This window comes from Carcharhinus amblyrhynchos, chromosome 19 (assembly GCF_965287045.1).
Source record: "Carcharhinus amblyrhynchos chromosome 19, sCarAmb.v2.hapA, whole genome shotgun sequence".
In the NCBI taxonomy this organism is placed as follows: domain Eukaryota; kingdom Metazoa; phylum Chordata; class Chondrichthyes; order Carcharhiniformes; family Carcharhinidae; genus Carcharhinus; species Carcharhinus amblyrhynchos.
In genome coordinates, this window is record NC_137342.1 from 4,563,365 (window position 1) to 4,578,126 (window position 14,762).

Genomic DNA, 14,762 nt, shown 5'->3' on the forward strand with positions numbered 1-14,762 from the left:
TCAGCCTCTTTGATGCTGCGCAGTTAAGCAGCCTTGTATATGAGCAATCAGTGCATTCTTAGTGCCCGTCCTGAGAGAGTTTGCAGAGAAGTGGATTTAAACTTCCTGCCAATAATTCTCTCTGGTCTCGCACCATTAATAGAATGAGGATTGTAGGTTTCACTGCATTCACCTAAGTGAGAAAGTCTTTATGAGTCTTGAGGCAAGGTAGCTCTTATCACTGATACCTCCACAGTGCCCTTCAAACTGGCCTATCCCAAAGCAAGACCCCAGTACCTCACAGTTGCAACCAGTACTACCTTTTGTTGTGGCTACCTTCCACTCAATTTGCAGCACCAGCAAAGAACCACTCAGCTACAGTTTGAACACTAATACAGAATGGAGAAACTAAGAGCAGATGCCTGCTTGGCAGTCAGCATATTCCCTCAGCGCAGGAGGTGACCCAATTACCAAGAAAGGTAAGGTCTCTGAGTTCCCCAAACACACTCTCAACCCCCCCACGATGGTGACAGTGACCTTCACCCTGGCCCTGAGCTGTACTTGTATGCATCCCCAGCATTCTTACTGGTGCTCCTTGAGTGTTGGACTGCCTGGGGAGTAACGGTTGCCTGAGCACTCATCTCTGATATCCCCCACGGAATTGACGGTGCCAGGTTCACACTTACTTAGGGCTCTTGTAAATGGCCATGCTGGTACCAGCTGAATATTTGGTACAGGTTCAATACCCAGACCCAGACTGAATGCTCATTAATGATGTGCTGATGCAACCAAATTAGGTTCCAGGCCTTTTCCAGCATGTTCCATTTCACTCCACTGGCAAAGTTAGTTCAATATCAGAAAACGTGATCTCGCTGCAAGAATCACGCTTTTTAATACTCTCGACATTTTGAGCCCATATACCTTTCCCGCGGATGGTGAATGTAGGCTTAAGGTCCCACTCTATTACACAGCATATATTACATATAAGCCAGAGTTTAGTAGCAGCAAGGAGTTCCATCTTTATTCAATTAATGACAATTAATTAACATGTGCAAATGAGTTTTCATTAAGATTGTACGTACCAGAGTTTTAAAGTCTGTAACCTCCCACAATAGCCAGTCTTCGTTTATTGTGTATAATGCCTTACCACTGACTGCATCCACTGGACCCAGGTTGATCCGTTGCTTTATTGCTGACACTAACTTAAATAATGGCTCGCCAACAGATTCCTACATTCAGAAAGACGACAACTCTCATGAGAAATACATCAGCCATTTAATGAAGCCAAATTATTAAAAGAAAGAAAGACTTGCATTTCTATAGCACCTTTCAAAACCTTAGGACATGAACATAGAAAATACGAGCAGGAGATTGTTCGGCCCTTCGAGCCAGCTCTGCCATTTATTTTGATCATGGCTGATCCTCCATCTCAATGCCATACTACAGCTCTCCCCCCATACCCTTTGACCTTTAGAGCCTGGAACAAGTTTTGCCCATCATGTGCATATTGGGAAGACTACTGAGTTCCTCTAAACATCTGATAGATTGTTAACAGATATGTGTGGGTGGTGGTCAGTTCATTGGTTTCTGGGGCATTAAAATCATAGTTAAAGGAGAACTGTCTGTCAGCACATCCTGTTCTCAGTAAGCATCAGATACAGCTCTCTCTTCTTTGAAAGCTTAGCCTGCAGCGGAAGTTCTCTTTTTGCTGTGAACTCAACAGTGTTAAGTGAATTTTTACAATCAGGATCAAAAATTCGGGCTGACATTAAAAACAACTTCCCTTTAACGTAGAGGTCATGAGGCCAAATATATCATTCTTACTGTGATCTCAACTATGAATGACTAACTGAGCAAAGATCTGAGATGCTTTTAGTTGGTATAACTCAACACCCAAGACCATCCTGGAGTGTTTGACTCAGCATCGTGTCTGCTGAAAAATTTACACAAACTGTAACACAAGGGTCACACAACTTCTTCCCACAAGAGGAACAGCTGTCAGTAAATTTAGCATTGGTGTAGTGGGTAAGTTACAGAACCAATTTTCCAGGAAAATTGAGTTCATAATCCTATCATGGCAGTTTGCGAATTTGAATTCAGTTTTTTAAAATCTGAAGATTAGAAGCAAGAGTAGAGAGCACTCAGCCCCTCAAGCCTGCTCTACCATTCAGTAAGATCATGGTTGTCAGACTGTTGCAAAAACTCAACTGACTTACCAATGTTCTTCAGGGAAAGAAACCAGCTGTCTTTACCCAGTTTGGACTACATGTGACTCCAGTCCCACACCAATATGGCTAACTCAAAAAGTACCAAAACAAGTGCTCAGGTTTGTCAAACTGCTACCCAGGAGTTCAAAAAACTGGCTCACCACCACCTTCTTGCGGCAGTTAGGGGTGGGAAATAAATGTTAGTGATTTGCACAATCCAAGAATTAAAGAATAAGTCAGGATGATTTGAAAACTGAACTGCAAGAAGGGACTTTACAATAGCCAAAATTATACCCACCATGCACCATGACTCCAAAGCGCACCATGAATAGTCCTTACCCTCAGAAAGCCGTACATGCACAGGGACACCCAATTGGTTAACAGTTTCTCAACCACCGTTTCTGTGCCACGTAACAGCAGCTTTGGCTGGGCAGTCGATCCATCCATCAAGTCTTTGAGGAGGTGATCAAGCACACTCGTCAGATAAACTAATTTACTGTGAAATGCAATGGTGAGGAACGAAGCGAACTTACACCTGTTAATGACAAATAGTTGGCATTTTTAGAGTGGCATCTAGGAATTCAAATGACAGTGTTTGGATACTGCTCTAAAGTCAAAGAGTCCAGTTCAGTGTTTACTCTCTTGAACGCCAACACATGGATAGAGTTTTACATCAGTGAACATGTAAGATACCAGGGCATAACAGGTTAAATTAAAGCTGGATTGTATTCCCTTGAGTTTAGAAGATTTAGAGTGATCTGTTTTCTCCAGAGGGGAAGCCAAACACATGGGTATAGCCTTCAAGTTAGAGCTAAGCCATTCAGGAATGAAATCAAGAAGCATAAGAACATAAGAAATAGGAACAGAAGTAGACCATTCTGGCCCTGCAGCTTGACCTGGTGGTTAATGAGAGTCAGGTTACATCAGAACAGAGATGTAACCTGACTCTACTTCCCTGCCTGTACTCTAATAACCTTGACTCCCTTGTCAATCAAAGATCTGTCTAACTCAGCCCCAAATATATTCAATGACCAAGCCTTCACTCTTCTCTGTGGGAGAGAATTCCAAATACTAACGATCCTCTAAGAGAAGAAATTCCTCATCACCATCTTAAATGGGTGACTCCTTATTTTGAAACTCTACCTCCTAGTTCTAGATTCTGCAAAAAAGAGAACCATCCTCTCAGCATTTATTCTGGCAACCCTCAGGATCTTATGTGTTTGAATAAGATCACCTTTTATTCTTCTAAACTCCATTGTGTAGAGGCTCAACCTGTTCAAGCTTTTCCATAAGACAGACCCTTCATCCCAGAAATCAGATTAGTGAATCCTCTCTGAGTTACTTCCAATGCAATTACTTTCAAGCATTGCTTAAAATAAAGGGTAGTGAAATCTGTAACTCTCTCACTCAAAGGTCCATGCATGTAAATTGGAGCTTTCAAGCCTGAAATCAACAGATATCAAAGGATCTGGAGCTAAGGTCGGAAACAGGTCTAAGACACAGATCAGCCAGAATCTAGTTGAATCACAGAACAGGCTGGAGGGACTGCATGCTTATTTCCATGGTTTTGATCATCACCAATTCTATTTAAGTTCCTATCAATGCCAGTACTGTTATCATGTTGTTATAAAGCCATGGGTTGACAAACACTGGTGGAGTTTGAAAAGGAGTGAACACCAACATTCTTTTAAAAAGTGACTTAAAACAACAGCTACTAAGATGAATGAACATTTACTTCACTGTACCTTACAAGTTTCCAAGCCAGTAAAATTGAGTCAGCCTGTCCAGAAAACCTCATCGGAAACAATCACCTTGGAGGAGTGTAAATAGACCAATTCTTGACCCCAGTAACAAAACATCCAATCACCTGGGCATTCAATTGGGTGTGGAACGAGCATTGGATATAATCACTTTGGACACTGAACTGTAGCCTAGAAGTGACTCTTGGAGTCACTCTTTATAGTCACAGCACGTAAACAGGTAAATATTCTCTGAATTGGCAAGTTTATCCTTTTAATAACACTTGTTAAGGTCAAACAAGGAGTGGGAAAGGAGGAAAGTCACTCTATCCCTCCTTACCTGCTTGTTTACCTTTGGAAACGAACATATGCAATTGTCCCAGTAATCTCCACCATCTCTATATCCACCACAACAGACAATTAATTATTTTTAGTAACTCCTTCCTCCCGAAGCCCCATATGAATATAAAGAATTAACCAAAGGAAAAGTGATTATTGAGTGCATTTGTTCTGATACAAAACACAGTTAATTCTAGTTAAACCCTCTGAACCACTCTCTCAGTATCACATATTGACAATGACAATAGCATTTTGAGAGAATCAACCCAGGGAACAAAAGAAAGCCTAACTGTATTGAAAAGCAATTAACCGATAGAGATATCGATTAGCTAACCTGTCTTTAATGGAGAAATCCTTTTGTTGATCAAGACTGTGTATTAAAGTCACCAAAAACTGTTTGTTACTCAGGAAGTCGTACAAGGCGTTATATCCTTCATTCAGATTGTCATCTCCATGTGCCTGCTTCAAATAAAACAGTAATGGGAAGATGGTTGCATAAAATCTCTTCATACATAGGTTATTTTGTATATTAATCTAGAACGGTGGATCAGGTATTTTCAGTATTAATGGAAAAATGCCTTCTAAAATCATAATGGCAGGAATTTTTTCATCATTCATACCAGTGGGATTTTCCCATCCTGCTGCAGCGAATGGAGATTTGGCTTGTCACCAAAATCTCTGTCTTCACTGCAGCTGGAGTGTGGCGTGAACGGGTGATAAGATTTAAGTAGGGAAAAGGTGAATGAATGTTGTACCTGAACATAGAACATAGAACATAGAACACTACAGCACAAACAGGCCCTTCGGCCCACAAGTTGCGCCGACCACATCACCTACCAACCTACAGACCTATCTATAACCCTCAATCTCATTAAACCCCATATACTCATCCAGAAGTCTTTTAAAAGACCCCAGCGAGTTCGCCTCCACCACCACTGACGGCAGCCGATTCCATTCACTCACCACCCTCTGAGTGAAAAACTTACCCCTAACATCACTTCTGAACCTCCCTCCCCGCACCTTAAATCTGTGTCCTCTCGTAGCGACCATTTCAAACCGGGGAAATAGCCTCTGAGAGTCCACCCTATCTATTCCTCTCAACATTTTGTAAACTTCTATCAGGTCGCCTCTCAACCTTCGTCTCTCCAGGGAAAAGAGTCCCAGCTCCCTCAACCTAACTTCATAAGGCATGCCTCCCAGTCCAGGCAACATCCTTGTAAATCTCCTCTGCACCCTTTCAATAGCTTCTACATCTTTCCTATAGTGAGGCGACCAGAACTGCGCACAATACTCCAAATGAGGCCTGACAAGGGTCTTATAAAGTTCCAGCATTACCTCCCGACTCCTAAACTCAATCCCTCGATTAATGAAGGCCAGTACACCATACGCCTTCTTGACCACCTCCTCCACCTGCGAGGCCGATTTAAGAGTCCTGTGGACCCGGACCCCAAGATCCTTCTGCTCCTCAACACTACTCAGACTTCTGCCCTTAATAGTGTACTCGTTCATCCCGTTGGTTCTGCCAAAATGGACGACAACACATTTATCCGCGTTGAAGTCCATCTGCCACTTCTCCGCCCAGTCCTGCATCCTATCTATGTCCTGCTGCAACTTTTGCCATCCTTCCAGATCATCCACAACACCACCGACCTTCGTGTCATCAGCGAACTTACTTACCCATCCCTCCACTTCCTCATCCAGGTCATTTATGAAAATGACAAACAACAAGGGTCCCAGAACAGATCCTTGAGGCACTCCGCTGGTGACTGACCTCCATTCAGAAAAAGCCCCATCCACAACCACTCTCTGCCTTCTGCAGGCAAGCCAGTTCTGGATCCACAAGGCCAAAGGCCCTTGGATCCCATGCCCTCTCACCTTCTCAAGAAGTCTTGCATGGGGGACCTTATCAAACGCCTTGCTGAAGTCCATGTACACTACGTCCACGGCACTTCCTTCGTCAATGTGTTCAGTCACATTATCGAAGAACTCAACTAGGCTTGTAAGGCACGACCTGCCCTTGACAAATCCATGCTGACTATTCCTGATCATGTCAAACCTCTCCAAATGTTCGTAAATCTTGTCCCTCAGAAGCCTCTCCATCAGCTTACCAACCACTGAGGTCAGACTCACCGGTCGGTAATTTCCCGGGCTATCTCTGTTCCCTTTCTTAAAAATAGGAACTACATCCGCAATCCTCCAATCCTCTGGAACCTCTCCCGTCTCCATTGACGACGCAAAGATCATCGCCAGGGGTTCTGCAATCTCTTCCCTCGCCTCCCACAGTATCCTGGGGTACATCCCATCTGGTCCCGGCGACTTATCTACCTTGATAGAATTCAAAAGTTCCAACACATCCTCCTCCTTAATATTCACATACTCAATCCTTTCCATCTGCTGCAAATCCATAACAAAATCTCCCAGAAGGGAAAGGGTTAATGAATTTTGTACCTAGAATATGTAACAAGCATAATGCTTCATCATGACTGATCCTCTCAAGCTTATACTGCTCCTGGCAATAATATAAGTTATTTGTTCATGTGTTACATGCTTTAACTCTCATTTGTATAAAGACAGATAGTTTAATGTGGCTGTTATTTTGTAGACTTTGCAAATCTTACCTATTTGTGTTAGTTGGACATTGTTACACAGATGGTAGTTTACAATACCAGCTTTTGACAGCTGCTGATGGCAGATCGCAATACCGGCTTTTAATAGGAAGAGTCCTGCTGCGACAGCCGCAATCGCACAAGTAACTTCAAAGACAGGGATGCCGGTACTGCTGCAGAGGGGTTTTGAATCGTGACCAGGTTGAAGCCTGTGTCGTGACTGCAGGACTGTGGTTCCTGGTTAAATCTGGGCCTGAATCATGACCAAGGAAGGAAGACACGAGGTCTGGTGGGAATTGGAACTTTGAATCGTGATTAACACTAAGACTCATGATATATAAATGCCCACTTGTGTTTGTGTTCTAAGAGAAGTTTGGTAGTCCCTGCTTCTCCCAAAATTCTGGAATAAACCCCAGAGTTTTGAAATAAAAACCACTGTATTTTGACTCACTAACAGTCTTCGAGGTATTATTTTACCTACAACAAGATCACATCCAGTGTGTAGGGTGGGTTGGAGAGGTGGGTGTCTGTGAGCCTGGCATGTAGGAAACCAGACATGATCCTGCTCATTTTTGCCTTTAACCAGGAGTGTGTTTGGAGGTGCAAACAAAACACCCAGTGAACCTGTCTGGTCTGTTACTTGAATATGTTAAGAGACAACTGTAAATTTACCCTTTTCCTCAGTGTTAACAGCTGAATTTCTCAAACTGAATGGACCCTGTAATGACTGTTCTGCAAACTTGATAATCTGAAAAGCCTTTAAAGACTGAAAAAGGACGACTGCTTTCTTTGGCTAAGTAAAGGCCTTTGCTGACAGAGTTCCTTCTGAGTGTCTATTCATTGTTTTGCAGGTGATTTCCAACATGTTGGATGACATTACTGCTACCTTGGACTTCACTCATCTTGATCTAGCTGATCTTCATTGCCAGCGGACCAGGTGAGTACACACTGCCAGTGGACAAGATGAGTACACACTGCCAGTGGACAAGGTGAGTACACACTGCCAGCAGACAAGGTGAGTACACACTGCCAGTGGACAAGGTGAGTACACACTGCCAGCGGACAAGGTGAGTACACACTGCCAGCGGACAAGGTGAGTACATATTGCCAGCGGACAAGGTGAGTACACATAGCCAGTGGACAAGGTGAGTACACATAGCCAGTGGACAAGGTGAGTACACATAGCCAGTGGACAAGGAGAGTACACATTGCCAGTGAACTAGGTAGGCACACATTGCCAATGGACAAGGTGAGTATACATTGCCAGTGGCCCAGGTGGGTGTGCATTGCCAGTGGCAAAAAAAGGGAAATCTTGCTCAACCAGTTCAACCACAGCTGGAATACTATGAAAAACTTGGTTCCTTATCAAAGGAAAGATACATCAGATCAGTCATGATCTCATCAAATGTGGTGCAGACTTGATGGTCAAATGGCTTACTTCTGCTCCTACATACCATGGTAGTATTATGGTGTGTGAAGGTCACCAGGCAATGCCGTTACACTTATTTTGTCTTGTGCCCCACACATCTTTGTCACAATCTCCTAGGTCCCTCATTATCTTTGCTCAAGTTTTTCCAGCATTTTCCATTCTTATTTCAGATTTCCAGTATCTGCAGTACATCGCTTTTACTCTAGTGTCTTCTTCTTCTCCTAGAATCCCTATAGTGCAGAAGAGGCCACTTGGCTCATCAAGTCTGCACCGACTCTCTGACAGTTTTTAAAAAAGTTTATTTATTAGTGTCACAGATAGGCTTACATTAATACTGCATTGAAGTTACTATGAAAATTCCCTAGTTGCCACACTCGGGCACTTGTTCGGGTACACCGAGGGAGGATTTAGCATGGCCAGTGCATCTAACCAGCATGTCTTTCGGACTGTGGGAAGAAACTGGAGTATCTACACAGACACGGGGAGAATGCGAAAACTCCACACGGTCGCCTATGGTTGGAATTGAACCCAGTGGCTGGAGCTGTGAGGCAGCAGTGTTAACCACTGTGCCATCCATTCTGTTTCTTTTATTCTAATTTTGTGCCTAATTTCCCTCGGCGGTGGTAAGCCACCTTCTTGAACTTCTGCAGTCCATGTTATGTAGGTACACCCATAGTGCTGTGTGGGGAGAGTTCCAGGGTTCTGACTCAGCAACAGTATAGGAACAGCAATAGGGTTCCATGTCAGGATAATGAGTGGTCTTGTCATGTACCTACCACACTTGTCCTTTTAGGTGGTAGAAGTCATGACATTAGACAGCTTAGATATTTGTGCGAATACCCTCTGGATTTGGGGCCAATGTGGCCCTAGAGGAGAATACCCCACCTGCACTTGTGCAGGGGCAAACTCAGTCATTAGGATAGGAGGCAGCACTTGGTACTCCAACTTATGGGCCGAGGGCACAGAATGATAAGTGCCTCCAACGTCTGCATGGATTTTCTCCGGGTGTTCTGGTTTCCTTCCACAGTCCAAAGACATGCAGGTTAGGTTAATTGCCCATGCCAAATTGCTCCTTAGTGTCAGATGGAGTAGCAGGGTAAATAGGTGGCGTTACAAGGAAAGGCTCTGGGATTGTTGTTGGTGCAGATTCGATGAGTCGAATGGCCTATTCCTGCACTGTAGGGATTCTAATTGGGAACACCTTGAGCAGGGTGCCCATTTTCTTCTCATGAACCACCCACATTTTCCTGTTAGCCAAGAGCTGGAGAGTTATTTTATCCACTATTACTGGACGCTTTAACAGTCATTTAAAATGGGTCCCCACCTCCAAGAAAATTAGGCTCTCACAATGGAAAAACATCAAACGAAGGAGAATGACTGTTCTTTGGCTTCAATGAAAAAGCGCAGTGGGTTGAGTGCAGTGCGTGTGAAGGGTAATATGAGCGAGTTGTAACACTCGCCCCATCCTCCTCTTCCCTTACCCTGCCCTCATCATTCCCCACCCAATTCCCCACCCCGCCATTCCCCACCTCATTTCCCCCTCCCCATTCCTCACCCCATTTGTCATTCCCCACCCCATTCCCCTCTCCCTTTCCACCCTTCCCATTCACTACCCATGCTCCCTCTCCATTCCCCTTCCCTTTCCATTTTCCTCTCCTCGCCATTCCCCTGCCCTCCACCCTCCTACAGCAGAAATGACAATTACAAAGGGGCACAAATTAAAGATAAGGGGGAAAGGTTCAGCAGAGATGTGTGGTGTTTTTTTTTACACAGAGGGTGGTAGGGGCCTGGAATGCACTGCCAATTGAGGTGCTTGAGGTAGTTACATTCGGCACATTTTGACAGGCATATGAACAAACGGGCAATAGAGGGATATAAGTGGTTGGATAGATAGGTAAATGTGATTGGCGCAGGCTTGGATAGCGAAGGGTCTGTTCTTGTGTTTTACTGTTCTTTGTTCTTTTGTTCATATTCACTATCATCTAATTTAAACTCCAGTTAGTTATGGAGTTAACATGCAGGACCAATTTTAACTCTATTGTACACAATAATTCAAACTAGAAAGTTCCAGAAAGTAATTGTTATGGATATAAGTACAAAACATACCGGAGATGCAGTGATGATTGGATCTCTGATAAAGTTGGGCACATATTCTCCATTTCCCTGCTACAGAAAGCATAAAAAGGACAAAATGTAAGCCCAGTCACTTAAGAGACAGGTTCACAGGCATCATCAAAACCCTGCTCTAAAATAATTTAATCGCTGTAAATATGAAATGTGTTGAAAAAAGATAAAGTTATAAAGGTTACCTCAGGAAAGAATGTTCGGGCAGCAAAATGTTTGTAATCCAGGAATGGGATGCTGCCACAATCATCAATTAAATGTACATCTGATCCTTCAGTCTGAAGCTCAACAAAACCTGAGAAAAAAGGGTATTTAACTGATTCAATTCAGATACAGTCAGTGGAGGATGTTTCCCCATCAGTTACTTCACTTTCAAGTCACTCATAATTCCCCAATTAAGAACTGAAGAACAATTTATCCGCCTTTGGTTTTCCCTGAAAATGCCATCCAATATTACTCTGTAAACTCCACCTCCAATGTTACTACATAACCCACACTTCAAATTATTCTGCAGTCGCCACTTAATATTACTCTGTACCCTACAAAATTACTCAATAACCTCTCCTCCAATACTACACTGTAACCCCCACTCTAATATTAGTTACTATTCTCTCCTCCAATGTTACTCTGTACACCACTCATCAATATAAATTTTAATCACACTATATTACACTGTAAGCCCCTGATTAGTTCTAATCTAATATTACCTTGTAACCAGCTCCTACAAAAAGACCCAGCAGTCCTTTATTTTCTTTCCTTTGCATATCAGTGCTAAGACGACTAATTCCCAGAGTGTGTGTGGTGCTTAGTGGCCATTTATTTAGGGCACATAAACCTTGAGTCGCTCTGCATCCCATTTCATTTGTGAGGTCTTAACATCTGTTTCTATGTTCCTCATATTTAGTGTGAGGTACTTTAATTTGTTGCGAATATCTAGTCCATGGTTTATGTTAGCATTTTAGATGCAACAGTCGGAATTTTACAGCTGTTCACACCCTGCTGCTGCTGCAAGTGAGGACAAAGGATTCGGTGCTCAGCTAAATCACCGTTCACTGTAGCGGGACCAGAGAATCCTGCCCACCAATGTGAGCAGCCAGAGAATTCTGGCCAATGTTTAGTTAGAAATAGAATCATAGAAACCCTACAGTATAGAAAGAGGCTATTTGGCCCATTGAGTCTGCACCGACCACAATCCCACCCAGGCCCAACCTCCATATCCCTACATATTTACCCACTAATCCCTCTAACCTACACATCTCAGGACACTAAGGGCAATTTTAACATGGACAATCAACCTAACCCGCACATCTTTGGACTGTGGGAGGAAACTGGAGCACCCGGAGAAAACCCACACAGACATGAGGAGAATGTGCAAACTCCACACAGACAGTGACCCGAGCTGGGAATCGAACCCAGGTCCCTGCAGCTGTGAACCAGCAGTGCTAACCACTGTGCTACCATGCCGCCCACGTAGTTCTGGAGAGATTAAAGTTTTACTGAAGAAAATAGGATAAATGCAACTAAAGCAGTTTGCAGTTTATTTAACTTTGAAGTCAACATGGCCCAGTTGTTCAATAGCTAGAAAGGTAACAGCAATGAAACAGCAGGTGGTCTCATTTAGAAAGAGAGCTGGAGATGTGATGCTTATACTGCATGCAAAGAAGTGCAGTCCAGAGAAATGTTTTGTTAGATCTAAATTTGATTAAAAGCATTCAGTGAAAGAGTATGTTGTTATGGATTCCAATTCCAATACTCTTCCTGCACACCGTGACACACTTAGGCAGACATTCATCTGTTTCCATAGCTAGTTATTCCTGGAACAGGTCGCTAGTCTGTTGCCAGAGGTTTATAGCCTGAGGGACGCCATTCAACAGCAAGTGTGGCTGACCAAGAGACTCTCCCACTCTTACCGCCAGCCACTGGCACATTTGGAAGGATTTTGCAGGTTGACAGTCAACCTGTTTGTCCACATTATGAACGCACCTTCCTTGTGGGACTCAAACCTGGACCTTCAAGCTCAGAGTCAGGGATGCTACTCACTGTGCAACAAGACCATGGTGTCATGGAGATGGATAGAATTTAAGACTTTTTTTGGTTTCAATGTATCTGAGTGCTTCACAGCTGGGGAAGATTTGAAACGGTGCTGTTTGTAGGTTCCAGGCAGTTAGAACTCAAGAGAAGGCTGGGGGCTATTTGGTTCAGCTTTTGGTTAGAGTTTGCACCTTGTTTGGTTTGCAGCACACAGAGAAGCCATGCAAGCCATTTGGTGCAGTTAGGGCTCAAGAGAAGTCCTGGGGAGTTGTGAAGTTGGTGAAAGGTCACTGATCCTGTGCTTAGAGAGGGTTAGGACTCAGGAGAAGCCCTGCAAGCCATTTGTAGATTGATGCAGCCAGGAGACTGGGGTTCAGAGAAAACCAGGGGCAGTGCCAGCTTTGTGAACCTAGCAATTTGTGTGAGAGTTGGAATTGTGCCAGTAAAGGAAAATGATTGTCGTGGTTAGCGGTCAATCATCTCATCTCCAGGATATCACTGCAGGGGTTCCTTAAGATTGTGTCTGTCTTTAGCTGCTTCATCAATGAGCTCCCTTCCATCATAAGGTAATAAGTGGGGGATGTTTGCAGATGACTGCACAATATTTAACATCATTCATGACTTCTTAGATATTGAAACAGTTCTTGTCTAAATATAGCAGCACCTGGACAATATCCAGGCTTGGGCTGACAAGTGGCAAGTAACATTCATGCCACATAGTTGCCAAGAAATGACCATGTCCAACAAGAGAGAATCTAGTCATTGCCCCATGACATTCAATGGCATTACTATCACTCAGTTCACCACTATCAATATCCCAGGGGTTACCTTAGACTACAAACTGAACTGGACAAGCCATATAAATACTATGGCTACTTGAGCAGCTCAAAGTTAGGAATCTTGTGGTGAGTAACTCATCTCCTGACTCCCCAGAGTTTGTCCACCATCTAAAGGGCACAAGTTAGGAGTGTAATGGAATTCTCTCCACTTGCCTGGTGAGAAGTGTAGCTCCATTAACACTCAAGAAGCTCAACGCCATCCAGGACATTGAAGCATGCTTGACTGCTACATCTTCCACAAACTTTCAATCCCTCCTTCAATGAAGAATAGTGTGCCGTGTGCACCATCTATAAGATGAGCTGCAGGAACTCTCCAAGGTTCCTGAGGTAGCAATTTCCAAACCCATGACCACTACCATCTAGAAGGACAAGAGTAACATATAGCAGGGAACATCACCACCTGAAGATTTGTCTCAAGTCACTCACCATCCTAACTTGGAAATATATCACTATTCCTTCACTATCGCTGGGCCAAAATCTTGGAATTCCCACCCTAACAGCACTACAGGTGTAACTACATCTCAAGGGACCACAGCGGTTCAAGGCAGCTCACCAACACCTTCTGAAGGACAATTAGGGATGGATAATAAATGCTGGCCTGGCCAGTGATGCCCACATCCCGTAAAAATGAATGGTAAAAAATTAGAGGCAGGAGTGCAGCTTTGCAGTTCCTGTGAAACAGTCTCAGTAGGAGAGATCGAACTATTGGGAGATGAATAGTCACTGAGGCTGTCTAAATTGGAGCAGACTTTGAGGGAAATAAGAGGCTAGATCTTTGAAAGAGAAGAGCTGAAATCCCTCCTGAGTTTTACTGAGATATCGTGGCTCACAGTAGTCACTAGTGGGTTGTTGAGCAATCTGTGGGATCTGTCTTGGTTGTATCTGCCATTTAACCAACAGTATGGCGTGTCTGACCACAGCTTGCCTGTTAAATCATATTTAACCTCATGTTAATTCTAAACGTCAGAGAGTAAGTTGGAAATAGCAAATTATTTTACTTTTCTGACTTTGCAGAGTAAAGTTTATTTTGTTTGTTTAAAATCATGGAATCTTGTGGCTTTATTCAACTAGTGGTTAACTGGGATTTCAAACTTTGGCTATGTTAAACAAAGATGGGTTGAGGAAGGCAAAGAAATGTATTTCCTTTACCTAACGGTGAAGCAGTCAAAAATATTTTTGTATTTACAAATAATGGGCTTGACACCTGTTTGAGGCCCACACATTGAATATAATCAAGAAAATAGAAGTCTTATCCACTGGCTGGAGAGCCACTGAGATTCCCTCATTGCTTCCTTTAGGGAAGACCAATCAAGCACTTCTAATTTACAATATACTTCATATCTTAGGCAATTCTTATTTATGAATGTAGGATGATGGACTTCATTGTCTTTTAATGGACTTTATGCCATTTCAAAACTCCCAAGAAGGTTGTCCTGATTGGCCTATCAGTGTGAAATGTAAGAATTGTG

General features: G+C 43.3%; 1 protein-coding gene across 1 annotated transcript in view; it reads right to left on the minus strand.

Annotated features, from left to right (window-relative positions):
- The window catches only part of plxnc1 (plexin C1), a 157,860-nt gene that overhangs the window by 38,839 nt on the left and 104,259 nt on the right, over positions 1-14,762 (minus strand). Inside the window, exons 20-24 of the mRNA XM_080207165.1 lie at positions 10,609-10,718; positions 10,406-10,465; positions 4,599-4,726; positions 2,526-2,721; positions 1,062-1,208 (exon numbers count right to left, since the gene is read on the minus strand). Of these exons, the coding sequence (XP_080063291.1) occupies positions 1,062-1,208; positions 2,526-2,721; positions 4,599-4,726; positions 10,406-10,465; positions 10,609-10,718 (641 nt within the window). The remainder of the gene's footprint in view (positions 1-1,061; positions 1,209-2,525; positions 2,722-4,598; positions 4,727-10,405; positions 10,466-10,608; positions 10,719-14,762) is intronic.